The sequence below is a fragment of the Gopherus flavomarginatus genome, chromosome 7 (genome assembly GCF_025201925.1).
Source record: "Gopherus flavomarginatus isolate rGopFla2 chromosome 7, rGopFla2.mat.asm, whole genome shotgun sequence".
NCBI classification, from domain to species: domain Eukaryota; kingdom Metazoa; phylum Chordata; order Testudines; family Testudinidae; genus Gopherus; species Gopherus flavomarginatus.
Genome location: NC_066623.1, coordinates 14,875,273 through 14,890,757, shown reverse-complemented (window position 1 = coordinate 14,890,757; position 15,485 = coordinate 14,875,273). Strand labels below are relative to the sequence as shown.

Below are 15,485 nucleotides of genomic sequence, written 5' to 3'. Positions count from 1 at the left end.
CTTATACTGTAATGAGCTTGGAGTTTGGAGATGCGCAACTTGATTTCCTAAGGACATTGTTTATACTTGAAACATACACACACACACACACACACACACACACACACATATGCACTTTATGCTTTCCCTCAAGGAGATCAAACTCAACACTCCCTGCACAACAAGGAACCAACCAGAGTGACCCAAAGCCTGAATGTCCCATTGTGCCCCACTTATGGTGAAACCCATGGCAATGGGGCAAAGAGGGAGGAAAACTCTGCAAGGTTCCCCCTTCCAGAGTGTCCTCCAAATTCTTTCACAAAGAGCAAGGCATACATCCCCTGAGCAGGGGGCCTGCAACTCAAATTCTGTGGATCCCCCAAGAGCTGCTACAGGCTTGGACCATCTGTGTAGATGTTCTCTCCTTCTAGGGCTGCTCCATGGTCAGAGGTGGTTGCCCCAGCTTCCCGGGAGTGATGCTCCATTGTAGCCTGGGGCTATATTACCTTTTCAGAAGAGTTCCCATGGGCCACCAGAGAACGATACAGATTCGGTCTTCCCAGCTCTCCAACACTGCTTTTTTGCTCTCTATCAGCGGAACTTGGTTATAGGCAAGTTAGGGGAACACACAGTTCCATAAGCATGATCAAAAGGCTCAGATGAAAGCCTAAGAAAGACCACATCTGACCAGCTAACAAAAATGTGACAAAATTCACAGCTATCAGAGAGAACAAATGAACATGCTCTATCCTCAGACAGCAGGCCATGTACCACTGCAGTATTTCTTACAGCAAGATTTTTAAATAGGAAGAATCAAAAGTTAAGCTATCTACCAATGAAGCTCAATTCCCATCACCACCACATCTAATATTTTCCTGTTTATTTTATTAAGCTTTTAGTTTTAGCATAGTTCATGGGAGAGAGTAAAGAGGTTTAATTCCAATCCATGTGCATCTTTCCCACAACAAAGAAATTTGGTAATAACAAAGACATTAATAAGTAGGTTAAGAAATTCAGAATGGAGAGATTGCAAGATATTTGAAAACAGTTTTACATTCAAAATACAGATGGATCCAAATCAAAACCTAGATCCAGGCTTCCTTGCAGTTTGAAGCCCAGTCCAGATCTTTGAGGCTCACCTTGGTCAAAGATGGAAAAGGCCGAGAATGACTGAAACCTATAAATTACACAAACCTGTTATATAAATTGTTCAGGTTAGAGAATTAAAAATGACAGTGACTGAGCAATAGGAGGCAAGCGACAAGTCTGCATTTATACTTTAGTTTAAGAGCTGTTGCTTCAAGAAAGTTTACCCAGAGCCACATTTTAAAAGGTATTTGGGCCCCTAAAGATACAGACAGGCAAGCAGGCATTTCTGAAAATCCCACAAGGCACCTAGCTGCATCTTTAAGTAATTAAATACTTTTTAAAAAGTGGGCCCTTCCGAATTGGACACCACAATGCTGCAAACAAGGGTACCCTGAAAGGTATCGGATACAGTTTGCTTCCCCTTATCAATCCCCTTTGCTAGTCCACAACAAGCAGAGTCATTCCTACTCATTACCCTCAGCAGCAGGACCAAACTGCAGCTGTATTACCCCTGCAGCACTGACTGGAAACCTCCATCCCACCAGTCACTTCCTGGAATGCAAGTGGTCTGGCTTAGGGCAGTTTTGGAGCAATCTCCTGCGTGCTTTACAGGAGACAAACAGAAGCGGCTTATGGCTTTTTATCTGAAGAGTACTGGGTTTCCCAATCAGAGGGGTAAGTGTATGTAATCTCCTTTAGACAGTAATAACCAAGAGTAGTGACAGTAACACTTTATCAGGGTAGGTAGATGTAAAAACACAAAAAATCAGGATTTATTCATTTATTTATGTTGTAATTGACTATGAAAGTTCAAGGAATGAGTACATTTGCAATTTACCTTCAAGCTACCACTGCCCCTTCCCTAGTGGGAAAACTGATCACGTGATGCCTAGACTCCTCACTGAAGGCAAAGTTAAAACTCCCATTGACTGCAGGGGTGGAGGCACTGTCCTTGTGCAATATGCAGTATTTGAGCTAACAAATGTTTTTGAAACCTTCTGTTCTGGAGCTAGATGTAGGTTGATTTTACTGTATTTTTAAATATCGGAAATCTTACTGTGGATTGCACACAAATGACACCAAATGCCTTGGAAGTTCTGGTAGACATGAATTTGAAACATGGAACTGCCAGCATAGCTCCTTCATACTGGTGCATTCCATGCAAAAGGATCGGTAATGGCGTGGATTTTGAAATGGACTTTGTGATGCTTGGATATTATATTGGTAGTAATGCTCTTGGAGAGCGGGGTAGGTATCCTAGTGGTATTGTTCCCCATCAAAATATAAATAACAAAAATATTGTTTTTATATATGCACAAAAGTGATAGATTTCTCTCCCTAGAGGGTATAAAGACCACTACTGAATAACACAATGCTCAAACCTTGGCTCGCTATGAAATTTTGCACAACCAGCAACGTAACAGCCAGCACACTGGGAGATGAAATTCTAAAATACTTTGCATACGACTGCAAATGTACTGATTGCAATGGGGCCTATCATGCTCTACATGACAAAGAGAAAAATATCATTGTACTTGGTTTTAGTACTTGGTTTTAGTATTGGGAAAGTCATTTTAACCATCTTGATACTGGTTAGAGGGAGAAACTGGATTAATAAAAAATAGCTCCAAAGTATCTAGCTTTTTGGCTACAGGTCTTTTCACAAGAACTCTCAACACCTGTCTTAACAGAGCAATAGTTCAAATTTTATTTTAGAGCTAATGTTGTCATTATACTAACATTTTTTAAACGCTGTAAATCCCCCTGAGCGTGTAGAACATTTTCTGTTTTGTCAAGTCTGGCAAAGAGCTACAGTATTTTAGGGTGCATTAGGTTTATTTTGCTAAACTCAAGCCAAGGTCAGACCTTGTATGACTGGAACTACATGAATCATTCCTTCCACCTAGTTTCCTACCCTGGATTATTAGTGAGCTTGATTAGAGTAATTAGCATTAGGCTCTCTCTCTGGTATTTTCTTCTAAACAAACTCCAAAGCTGAACAGCAAGAGATTTTTATTCTCTTCTCATGGCTATTTAATAAAATCTGAAGGCAGACCATTTAGGAAGCAATAAAAATATATTAAATCTAATTCCACTAGCTCTCACCTTTAGTTTAAATGAATTTTAAGTGTCATTACAAATGTAGTTGCAATAGCCCAAGTTTCTCGTTCTCGATAGATCTTACAATTAGTTCTCATTAGGATAGACACATGAGAACACCTGACACACACAAAGTGATTTCCTTATAGCCAAAAGGATCAACTTACTCTAAATTACATTTTAGCTTGTTATAAATCGAGTGTATATAAATATACTTTGAATAAAAGAAACAGCTACCAACTCTTAGTTCTGTCATACAGGAGATATATATCTGGCAAAGGCTATCTTTGCAATACTAGTTTTAGGACTGATGCACATTTAGCAGTTAATTTAATCTGTTTGGAAGCTCTAATCAAAAACTGATTACAGCAATAGATTAAATAGTACCAGCTACATTAAACGAGCATAATCAAATACAGAGTTGCAGAGATCTGACGCAAAACCAAGGAACTAAACAATGGCTTAACTTGAAGGCCTTCAGGGGAAAACATACATTTGGTGGTCCGAGGTCTCCCATCAATGGTTATTAGGCTACATCACAATAATGAATGGCATATACATTTTAAGTAATGTGTTTAAAAGGCTCAGGATTGTAATGATACCCAGAGTGATTATCAGGCAGCCCTACAGCAAAATTCATATGAATCAGAACAACCCTTTTTTTTTTAACTGCTCTGTCAGAAACTTTTACAACCCCCCAACCCTATACCACAACAAATATTCTCCTGAATGTAAAATAAAACCTAGAGCTGTTAAATTTTCTTTAAAGACTGCATGACCTCACCATTCAAACATGTAAGTGCTATATCATTCAAAAATAGACTATAAATATGTTCTTTCTCATACATTCATTTGTTTTGTATAATTATGGGGCAATACTGAAAATGTGTTTTCTGCTGCACTCCCAGAAATCAACAGGGGAACTAATATACTAAGGTCCCCAGGACAATTTGAGTAATTTGTTTATTGGAGTAAATCTGCATTTGCTCCAAACATAAAGGCTTGGGACATCTCTGACTGAACTCAGTAGAAACATACTTAAGACTTCAGTAGGAGCTGGACAGGACTGGGCCATAAGTGATCCAAATGCATTTTAAATATGCCTGCTGTACTTATAAGATGATCATTTTAATTACAGGCAGGGTGTGTATCTAGTGGTTAGACTGGAAATCAGAGAGCCATGAGTCCTGGTTGTTATTCAGCTCTTAAATATCACAGTGATAGATACTATACAAAAACATAAGATAACCTAGCTCTGCCACTGAGTTGTAGTGGGACCAAACCTCTTAACTTCTATACAACTTTGTATATTATTACAGCTAAGAGCATTGAGAGGCTTTATGTCTGTTAAGTGCTTTCAAGAATCTGGAAGCAGGGTGCTGAATGAAGGGTTCTGTTTCTGTTATTAAACCGCAGCGGATGAAAAAGAGGAAGCAGCATAGCAATTGAAACTAAAATATGAAGTACATTGATTTTCCATAAAGTTCAACTTGTTTGAATTGCAATTCTTAGAATTAGCCAAGAAAGCGAAGTTGACAGTAACCAGATCCTAACTTAATTAAATCTTAGGTCTCATTTCTAGCACAATATCTGTCAAATCATTCGGCCAGCTTCAAACAGCTGTTACCTCTGTAAATTCCACAAAGGGGGAGATAGTACAAAACATTCTACTCTCAGCACCACGCTCTCAGCTGTACTTGCCCATACGCCACAGTGTGAAGCATCACAAAGCTGATGATGTGCCTCCTCGCGTGGCTCAGGAAGCAGCCTTGCACTAAAAATGCTATTCCCAGCATTGTGCTGGTATTGTGGTGATGAATCTGATGCACCTAACATGGGGGCACATTTCAGTACAACATATGTCTGAAATTGCTAAACTCAGCCTTGCCAATTTCAGCTTCACAGATGACATACAGGAGAAAACGTGAACTGAATTAGTTCTTGCTGCTAGATGGGTATGGGAGAGAGGAACGCTCCCCCCCGCACCCCCTATCACACATACCCAAATCTGCCCTTCCTACATCTCTCCTCCTTTCAAAATATTATTTTTTTAAAATTAAATGTAAAGAGTAAAATTTTAAAAATTGTCCCAAACATTAACTGAACATGCGGGCTAGAGTTCTGGCCCCTCTAACGCAATCTAGTAATCAGCACCATAGCTAAAGCTCCAAATAATTTTAGACAGAGGATAATGACCGGTGTAGCTCTGATCTCATGGAGATCCTCACTAAAGCCCTCCTGGTAGAGGGTCCAATTCTACAAGGTGCTGAGCAACTGCTGCTGCTGATGTGAAGGACCAGGCCACTCTATGTAATAATATTTGTGGACCTAAGGTGCATCAAATAGATAAACTATTTTCAAGAAAAACAAATGAACTTTAAGAAATATATGTGGTTATTGATTACACGATCTTTCTTCGAATGTCCAGCAAACTGAACCTAGTTACTAGAAAACAATGGACTTAACTCTAGCCTCAGCAGCATCATCTGTGCAACTGTAATGATTAATCATGGAAGTTAGAGATAGAAGACAGACCTAGTAGGTCATACAATCCATCTCCCTGCCTGGCCGGGCAGGACTGTTCACTACAGTATTATTTAATGTTTTTAGTGCTAAATCCAGACCAGCTTTAAATACATGATGTGAAGTCCTTTCTCGAGCTTTCCTTGGGGGACCATCTTCAGCTTTCTTCTCTATAATATCCTAAGTAACTCCTCTCCCTCCTTGGGGTTTACAACCTTCAACTATTTGTACACTGTTAAAATGTCTCCTCCTTAAACGTTGCATGGCCATGCTATAAATACAGGTATTTTAGGTCTGATTCTTCAGTCTTTATTCACACAAGTAGTTTCATTTGTTTCCACCTATGTATTTAAATGTTACCTTAGTGGAACTGGAATATAAAGGCCAAGTTCTGTCTTCATTTGTACTGGTGAAACGCAGTTTGGCACAATGGACTTTGAAAAATAAACTGCAATCTTAAAGGGTTCTCACCTACGTAACTAAGTGTAAAATGCTGTCTTATATTTGCTTGCTGTATGCTCTCACAGCAGCAACAGTATTTTTGCATTCCATTAAAATAAGTGAATTATCTAGTCTAGAGGGAGATTCTTCTTCTCCCTAGTAATCTAGCCATCATAGAAAGCCAAATACTTATTTGCTGAATGATTTATAAAACAAACTAGACACAAATACACTTGTGTTATGAACAATGGAGGGTCTCATCCTGAAGGAGGAATCTGGATGAAATTATCAAGTCTTTAGCTGTTAGAGACATCTTAGTCACATTAAAAATAGTAGAACAAAGGCTGAAGTCTTCCCTCTGTCCTAAAATAAACTCCTATTAAAGGTCTGGCTCATACCTATTATATCCACACAAGAAGGGATCAGGGTTGTGAGAAAAACTACCTGGTTTTCAACAGACAAAGATAATCTAGTGGATTTTATGCGGAGTTTCCATTTCTTTGCATAATATTTTTTAACTTCTATATCCAACTGAAGTGCTTACATCAGGGGTCCTCAAGACGGTGCCCACGAGCATCCGCTGAAATGCCGCACAAATTCAGCGGCATTTCGGTGGTGAAACCTTTCGATGACGCCGCTTGCCACCGACAAGCGAAGTCATCGAGATGCATCGCCATTGAAATGCCGCCGAAGGATGCTCGACTGTCACCACAGTCCTTCATCTGGCGCCAGCCAGATGAAAAGGTTGAGGACCACTGGCTTACATCATCATAATGTGTATTTGGACACTGGAGGCTCTAATTTCAGTCTGCAAGTGAAAACTTTAAGCATCCTAACAAGTGAACAGAGAAGTGATGAGAATTTTAAGGCTCTTGTTGGAAGCACTATGAGAAAGTAGTAAGACACCTATGGAACTATCTGGAAGCCTGAAAGGGAACATGAATAAGTGGGGTCGTTAGCGATTGGGTATTAGGTTGTGGCCAGCAGATCAAACGAATGGCCAGGATGAAAAGTGTATTGATATCAAAGGGCACATATAAGAACAGTATTGTCAGTCCTAAGTATGTAGTCAACATCACAAGTCGATATCCCCAAAAAAGAATCATAAGACAATAATGTAGGTTCTTTTTTACTTGCCTCCTGGTTTCTGAACTCTTAGAAAACATTTAGGTCATAGTGTCAAGCTTCCTCTGTAATCAGGAAAGTCAGAAACTCGTTTGCTTTAAATGAAGTTTAGGTTCTTGCCTAATCACATGTCTCTATGATCTGGGGTTTTAAAAAACACACCAAATGTCATGCGACTTGCAATGAAATTGTGAGAGTTGGCAACACGGAGTGACAAAACTCAGTTGGCCCAACTAGTTAGTAGCCTAGAGACTCCTATTGCGTTTGTGGTTTTCACCCACTAAATTGCTGGCTTTACATTTCCAGTCATCTCACACACACACACACACACACACACACACACACACACAAAAGATGGGGCAATGTGGGAGGAACACTAGCAGAGGATTCTTGTGGAGATTTTCTTTCCTACAGTCCCCTCCTGTGCATTTTGCCACAGAGAATTTTCTGACCCAAAGTCATAAGAGTTCACTGCATCAGGGCACCCAAGATTTGGCCCCATATTTACAAACAAATTGCTCTGTGTTACAGATAACACCTTAGATTACTGAAAATAAAAGTATTTTTGAAATTCGATTTGTTTTCACTACTTATGCTGTTTTTTTTAGTATTTGCACCAACAAGGGGACAAGGAAAATAATAATTTTTCTTCACAGTCAATTCATATTTAATTTCCTATTATCTTGCCTTAGCAGAATGTTACAATATCTGAGTTTGGGAAAAGAAATCACAACTTCCCACTTAAATAAATATTAATAACAACAAAACATTTCACTGGTCCATGCTTTTGTAAAAGCTTATTTTCAGTAATCCTTAAAAGTGGGACTCAATTTGACCTGACAATGTCCTTTTAATCTATGTAAAACAACTGTCTAAGAATAATAACAGCTGTATTACCACAGAAGTGCAGCAATTCACACTTAGCATCTGCATCACAGTGCAATCTGCTACAAAGTTTAGCCTTTCGTCCAACCCCCAAAATAAAACACTGATGTTTTTACCAAGTGTCTGAGCGTCTTTCCTGATTTTTACCATTTTCAGATATTAGTCCCAAAGCCAATAATGCTTCTTTCAGTGCTAACATTTTAGTGCCCAATCTTGCGAGGTCCTGAACATCCTAGACTCACATTAGCTTTGAGGGTGCACTGCTCATCACCTTGCAAGCTTGAGTACTTAGGGACTGAGGTCAATGGAAGTTTTGCTATTGATTTCAATCAGAGCAAGATCAAGCCCTTGAAGTCTGACTGGTTTTTAAAACAACCACACATAAAGTGTAATGAATAACATAACATGAAATACTATATAATTGCCAATCACATACGTTACACCTCTTAGTACTAAAGTAAAATATTGCCGTTCACTGAAATAAAAAGTTATATTTCTAGCTCCTAAATTTGCTGAATCAGATCAGGAATTTGGCAAGCTACTTGTCTGCTGCAAAGCCAGGAACTATGGTTTTTCTAATATAATGGTAAAACAAAATATTTCCATCAAAGTAACAATAAAACATGCTTTCTGACCTACACTAGTTATTTTATCTTCACAAGAGAAATATTTTATGATCTCAAAGAGACAGGTAGGTATTTAATTGTGATAAATTTCATAAAAATGGGGGAGAAAGTTAGCAGACTTCCTAAAATTAATGAAATACGTGTTGATGCCAGCAGGCCAATTCCTTCCCCTCTGGGCACATCTAGCATGTGTGTGTTTAACAGACATCTTTTGCTCAAATACTGTCTTTGCTATTCACCATGCAACATTTTTCCTTCACTTTTAAAAAAAATGAATAAATAAAACCAAAAGATCCTAGTAATGTGTGATAAGAAACACCCCCAAATGAAAGCAAACATGCAAAGCTTTGCAGTGTGTGTAACTTCAAGATTACACACTGAGTAGTTTAAAAAACATGGCTTGTTTCTATAATCACATATAGCTTTCCTTAAACCCTATGTACTCACTTCCATTTTGTGCAGTGACTCCTACTGGCAAGTACAGAGATGGTCAACAATTTCTGTACCTGGGGGGAAGCAATCTAACAGCTGTTTCTCCTTGCAATGCCTATCAATATTCTGTACAGCATTTATTCACTCATTCCAAAAGTAAAATGACCACATGACTGATATCCTGAAACTTAGCATTCAACTCCAACACAAAAAGTATGTGCTCAATCCTGTGTGGTGCTGAATGCTTCCTCAGTGATTTTGATCTGCCACTGATTTCAGTTTGGATAGTTGAGAGCACTCTGCACTTTGCAGGGTACAGCCCTGAACAGGATACTCAGATGCTTCAGCAGAGCACCACACTTGTTAATCCAGGCCATCATACATCACTTACTTGCACACATTCCTATTAAGGATTTTAAAAAATGTGCACAAGTTGTTTCAAGCCAACAGCAGTATTTAAACAAAGAAACTTCCAAAACATACCCCTATGGTATCGTACATAAGTACTTGATACCACAATAGTTACTATGCAACACAGAATTGGGTGTTGGACCCAGTCCTGCAGTCTTTACTTAAGTACAGGTCCCATTAACGTCAGTCATATCTACCTAAACAAAAACTGCAGGGTTGGACCTATCCCCCGGACTACTCTCTCTACTGCATAGGACAGGAAGTTTCTTTACATATAAAAACTGGACAGCGTAACTGGAAAAATACACGTTATTTACTGAAACGAACTGAAGAGATGTTAATTACCAGCAAGTGATACTTTTAATGCATTTGACATAAATATGACAACTTTGGAAAACAAGGTTTAGCCTTTAAGATATTAGAAAAGAATACGCAGTGATCGGCCAGTTATTCTTTGACTCATACCCAGGCTGCATTTTAATACTTTAAGAATTCATCTCAAATATTCATTTAAAAGATGCCATAGGAGACTCAAAGATGTTTGTTTATTTTCATGGGTCTATTCTCCTCCAACTGCACCTTGATATTTCCAGTGGCCGTTACAATATTTTATATTTTTACATGAAAGATGCAATACATAGTGTCTTTTTGACCAATATATTAAAATAACTGAATGACTCTGTCTATAGGAAAATGGAGAATAGAATAAATTAGATAGTTAAAATCCAGCTGCACCAATTCAAGGAGGACAGATTTATGCAATACTAAGTACAGAGGGGAAAAATAAGTTTACAAGGCTACTGTGAAAAGAGCAACAAACTTCAAACTGCTTACGCTGCAAAAATACACTCCATCATATTTACTAAAATTATACTACATAAATGCTCATCCCAAATGAATTTAACCCAAAAGGGTTATTAAAGAAAATTAAACACTACTTTTTGATAACTAGCAACTAACTGGCATGGTAAATTACTGTGAGTTAAGTTAGTCATTATTATATTTGCAATCCTGTAAGACACAAAACGCCAAGTTCTGTCCTGATCTATGCTCCTGAAATCCCACTTGAATAAATGGGATTTTAGAAGTGAAACTGAAGGCCAAATTTGGCCCAACATAATAGTTTACCCAGCCAACCTGTCGCATGTCACTTTCTTTGTGCTTCCAGGTGAACAAGGAATGCCATTGCAATTGTTCTCTTATCGCATGAAAATACTGCACTGTTTTACTTTCTCAGCAAGTGAACAAAGAATTAATAATTTAGGAGGTGGCTCTCTCTTTACTTTTTAAGAGGCTTTGATCTATGCTTTAAATCATTGTATGACCAGTCGGGTGACCAGATGTCTGGATTTTAAAGGGACAGTCCCAAATTTTTGGGGGCCGAGGGGGTTAATATGGACTCCTGTTACCCCCATCCCCATCCCGATTTTTTATACCTGCTATCTGCAAAAAGAATAGGAGTACTTGTGGCACCTTAGAGACTAACAAATTTATTTCAGCATGAGCTTTCCTAAGCTACAGCTCACTTCTTCAAAAAAAAAGTGACTTCAAAAGTTTTTTTTCTCCTGCTGCTGATAGCTCATCTCAATTAATTAGACTCTTCCTGTTGGTATGCATATTTCCACCTTTTCATGTTCTCTGTATGTATAAATATCTCCTGTCTGTGTGTTCCATTCTATGCATCTGAAGAAGTGAGCTGTAGCTCACAAAAGCTCATGCTGAAATAAATTTGTTACTCTATAAGGTGCCACAACCTGTTCTTTTTGCAGATACAGACTAACATGGATGCTACTCTGAAACTTGCTGCATGGTCACCCTAGACCACAGCCACATTATTGCAGAGAAGATCCTAGTGACTGACACTGTACTTGGTTGCCTTTCACAAAAATGCAGATTTTTGTTCATTGTAAAACAGAACAAAGGCATATCAGGAATACAAGAAAACGTGTAAGTTTGCCCCATGAAAAGTAAGCGTTTATCAACTACGTTCAAAACCAACTTCTCTCCCCTGACTCTTCTTTCCTAGATGGGAGCTCCAAACCATGAGGCTGGGGTATGCAATTTTTCAGGCTGTTAACTCTATTTTAATTGAGGCCCAACTGCATCGCACTGATTTTTTCCAACCCCCGCTGCAGATAAAGCCTCCAGAAAGTTTCCAAGCTGGTGTAATTTCATCTACTTCGGTGGAGTTACACTAGGGATGAGTTTGACCCAGCTCCTTTTTTTTTTTTCTGAACAATCCTCAGCGCTCAAAGGTCTGGCTACCAAGGCAAAACCACCCCCCTAACACCAATGAATGAAACCGCCAGTCGGTGGGATCCGCGGCGCGTCCAGCCCACTCCCCACAGCCTTCTTCCACCTGCTCGTGCAGCAGCCGCCGTGCCCGCCAGTCCCCTCCGGACCCAGCACGTGCAGGGAGAGGGTGCGTGCCCGGGGCGGTGCAGCGCGGACCCAGCACTGCAGCCCCGTCTCTGCCACACCAGCCCCCCCGCCCCCCCAGCTGAGCTCCGCTGCCCAATTCCCAGCGTGCGGAGCTGCGGCTCCCCCCCCAAAACACCCCAACCGCTCGGCGGGGGGCAGCTCGGCAGCTGCTCCCCCGGGCCAGCGCCGAGCCCGGGCAACTGAGCGCCCCACTTCGCTGCGGCGGGGGGCACCGGGGCTTACCCTGGAGATGGTCAGCGGGGTGCTGAAGTCCTTGCCCCCCACCAGCCGGAAGCCCCAGGGCGAGGGGCCGGTCAGAGCCACAGTCTGGGACATGCTGGGCGGGCTGGGGCGCGCTGCGACCGGGAGCGCAGGCGGCGGCAACGCTCTGCCCCTTCTCCTCAGCCACTGCGCCGGACAAGCCCCGGCCCGCCTGACGTCTCCGCTCCCCGCCCGGGGGCGGGTCCCTGCCCGGGGCCTGGGTGACAGAGCTGCGGGCCGGGCACGGGGCCGCCTGGTTCCTGAGAGCCAGAGCCCGCCTCTGCCGGGAGCGGGCCGGGGAGCAGCGGCTAGAGGCCGGGAGAGTGGGAGAGAGCGCGCCTCTCCCCCGGCTACACTCCTAGGGGAGCTCGCCCAGCTAACCCCCTAAGGGTCCCCTCCTCTCCCCCTGCCAAACCCCTAAGGGGGTCCTCCCTCCTTCCCCTCTGCCAAACCCCTAAGGGTGCCCCCTTCCTCTGCTAAACCCCTAAGGGTGCCCCCCTTTCTCTGCTATCCCCCGCTAACCCCCTAAGGGTGTCCCCTCTCCTCTCCTCCTGCCAACCCCCTAAGGGTGTCCCCTCTCCTCTCCCTCTGCTAAACCCCTAAGGGTGCCCCCCTTTCTCTGCTAAACTCTTAAGGGTACCTCCTCTCCTACCCCCCGCTAAACCCCTAAGGGTGCCCCCCTCTCCTCTCTCTCTGCTAAACCCCTAAGGGTGCCCCCCTTTCTCTGCTACCCCCCTAAGGGTACCTCCTCTCCTACCCCCCCGCTAACCCCCTAAGGGTGTCCCCTCTCCTCTCTCTCTGCTAAACCCCTAAAGGTGTCCTCCCTCCTCTCCCTGTGCTAAACCCCTAAGGGTGCCCCTCCTGCTAAACCCCTAAGGGTGCCCCCTTCCTCTGCTAAACCCCTAAGGGTGTCCTCCCTCCTTCCCCTCTGCTAAACCCCTAAGGGTGCCCCCTTCCTCTGCTAAACCCCTAAGGGTACCTCCTCTCCTACCCCCCGCTAAACCCCTAAGGGTGTCCCCTCTGCTCTCTCTCTGCTAACCCCCTAAGGGTCCCCTCCTCTCCCCCTGCCAACCCCCTAACGGGGTCCTCCCTCCTTCCCCTCTGCCAAACCCCTAAGGGTGCCCCCTTCCTCTGCTAAACCCCTAAGGGTACCTCCTCTCCTACCCCCCGCTAAACCCCTAAGGGTGTCCCCTCTGCTCTCTCTCTGCTAACCCCCTAAGGTCCCCTCCTCTCCCCCTGCCAACCCCCTAAGGGGGTCCTCCCTCCTTCCCCTCTGCTAAACCCCTAAGGGTGCCCCCCTCTCCTCTCCCTCTGCCAAACCCCTAAGGGTGCCCCCCTCTCCTCTCCCCCTGCCAAACCCCTAAGGGTGCCCCCCTCTCCTCTCCCCCTGCCAACCCCCTAAGGGTGTCCTCCCTCCTTCCCCTCTGCTAAACCCCTAAGGGTGTCCCCTTTTCTCTGCTACCCCCCTAAGGGTACCTCCTCTCCTACGCCCCGCTAAACCCCTAAGGGTTTCCCCTCTCCACTCTCTCTGCTAAACCCCTAAGGGTGTCCCCCCTCTCCTCTCCCTCTGCTAAATCCCTAAGGGTCCCCTCCTCTGCTCCTGCTAAACCCGTAAGGGTGCCCCCCCCTCTCCTCTCCCTCTGCTAAACCCCTAAGGGTGCCCCCCTCTCCTCTCTCTCTGCTAAACTCCTAAGGGTGCTTCCCCCTTCCTCTGCTAAACCCCTAAGGGTGCTCCCTCTCCTCTCCCCCTGCTAAAACCCTAAGGGTGCCCCACTTCCTCTGCTAAACCTCTAAGGGTGCTTCCTCCTTCCTCTGCTAAACCCCTAAGGGTGCTCCCTCTCCTCTCCCCCTGCTAAACCCCTAAGGTGCCCCCCCTCCTGGCTGGGGGAAGCAGCTCATCTGCTCCTTTCACCTTATTTTAACCTCTGGCTGGGAGGTTCATGAGACACTACCCTCCATTTCCCATGCCACCCCACCTCCAACACCACTCCTAGGGGTACCGCTATAGCGCAGCTGCACTTCCACTTGGTACCTAATAAAGGATATGATGCAGGATAAAGTTAGCTACATTTCCCTTATAGCAGGGGTGGCCAACCGGAGCCTGAGAAGGAGCCAGAATTTACCAATTTACATTGCCAAAGAGCCACAGTAAAATGTTTAGAGGATCAGCAGCCCCCTCATCAGCTCCCCCGCCCCCTCTGCTCCCAGTGCCTCCCGTCCACCCTGCTGGTCAGTGCTTCCTGCTCCCTTCCCACATCTCCTGATCAGCTGTTTCTGCCATGAGAGAAGGGGGAGAAATGAGGGCATTGCAGGCTCAGGGGAAGGGGAAGGAAGGGGTGGAGTGGGGGCAGGGCCTATGGCAGTCCAGGGGTTAAGCTATAAGCACCCCCCGGCACATTGGAAAGTTGGCCCTTGTAGCTCCGGCCCCTGTAGCTCCAGCCCCGGAGTCGGTGCCTATACAAGGAGCCGCATATTAACTTCTGGAGAGCCGCATGTGTCTCCAGAGCCACAGGTTGGCCACCGCTGCCTTATACAATGGGGAAACAGCCTGGAGAAAGTGAGTGAAGGGACCGAGGGAATCGTAGAAATTGCTCCTGCTTTGTTCTTATGCTTGCTCAGGACAGAACTTCTGCTGAATCTTTTTAACGCCAAGGCTGTGCTGTGGTTTGCTTCCCACGGGGGCTACTCACCATAGTAAAGTTATTCATGTGTGTAAGAAAGTTTACAGTATCAGGACCTAAGGTTATCCTGATTTCCTGCAACATTTGTGCTACCTCTACCCTACAAAATCATGTCACCTTAACTTACATTGGCCTACAGCCACCACAGTTATGAAATCTCCTGTGAGTATGTACACTTGGCTCCTTGTGTCAGCAGTGTGTGTCCTCACCAGGAGTGCTTATATCGATTGTATTGTCACTGTGGGGGGCATTGTGGGACAGCTTCTGAAAGCCAGCAGCAACCAACAGAAGCAATGCAGTGTCTATACTGACACTACGTCAACCTAACTACATTAACTATGACTCCACATGGGTCGGGGAGGCGGTGTTACTAAACTGGCGCAGAGAGGCACTTTAGTCATCTGGAGCCAAATTTATGTGAAGACTCTTCCACAGCTAGGTCCACGCAAGGCAGTTTACGTTGATTTAACTGTGTACTGTAGACAAGGCCTAGGAGTAGAAGGTAACTGTG

The 15,485-nt window shown here is 43.8% G+C and overlaps 1 protein-coding gene across 1 annotated transcript in view; it reads right to left on the bottom strand.

The window, feature by feature from the left end:
- The window catches only part of PDLIM4 (PDZ and LIM domain 4), a 93,546-nt gene extending 81,091 nt beyond the window's left edge, over positions 1 to 12,455 (bottom strand). The window contains exon 1 of the mRNA XM_050962794.1: positions 12,276 to 12,455. Within this exon, the coding sequence (XP_050818751.1) occupies positions 12,276 to 12,368 (93 nt within the window). The 5' untranslated portion in view covers positions 12,369 to 12,455. The remainder of the gene's footprint in view (positions 1 to 12,275) is intronic.
- Between the last annotated feature and the right edge of the window lie 3,030 nt (positions 12,456 to 15,485).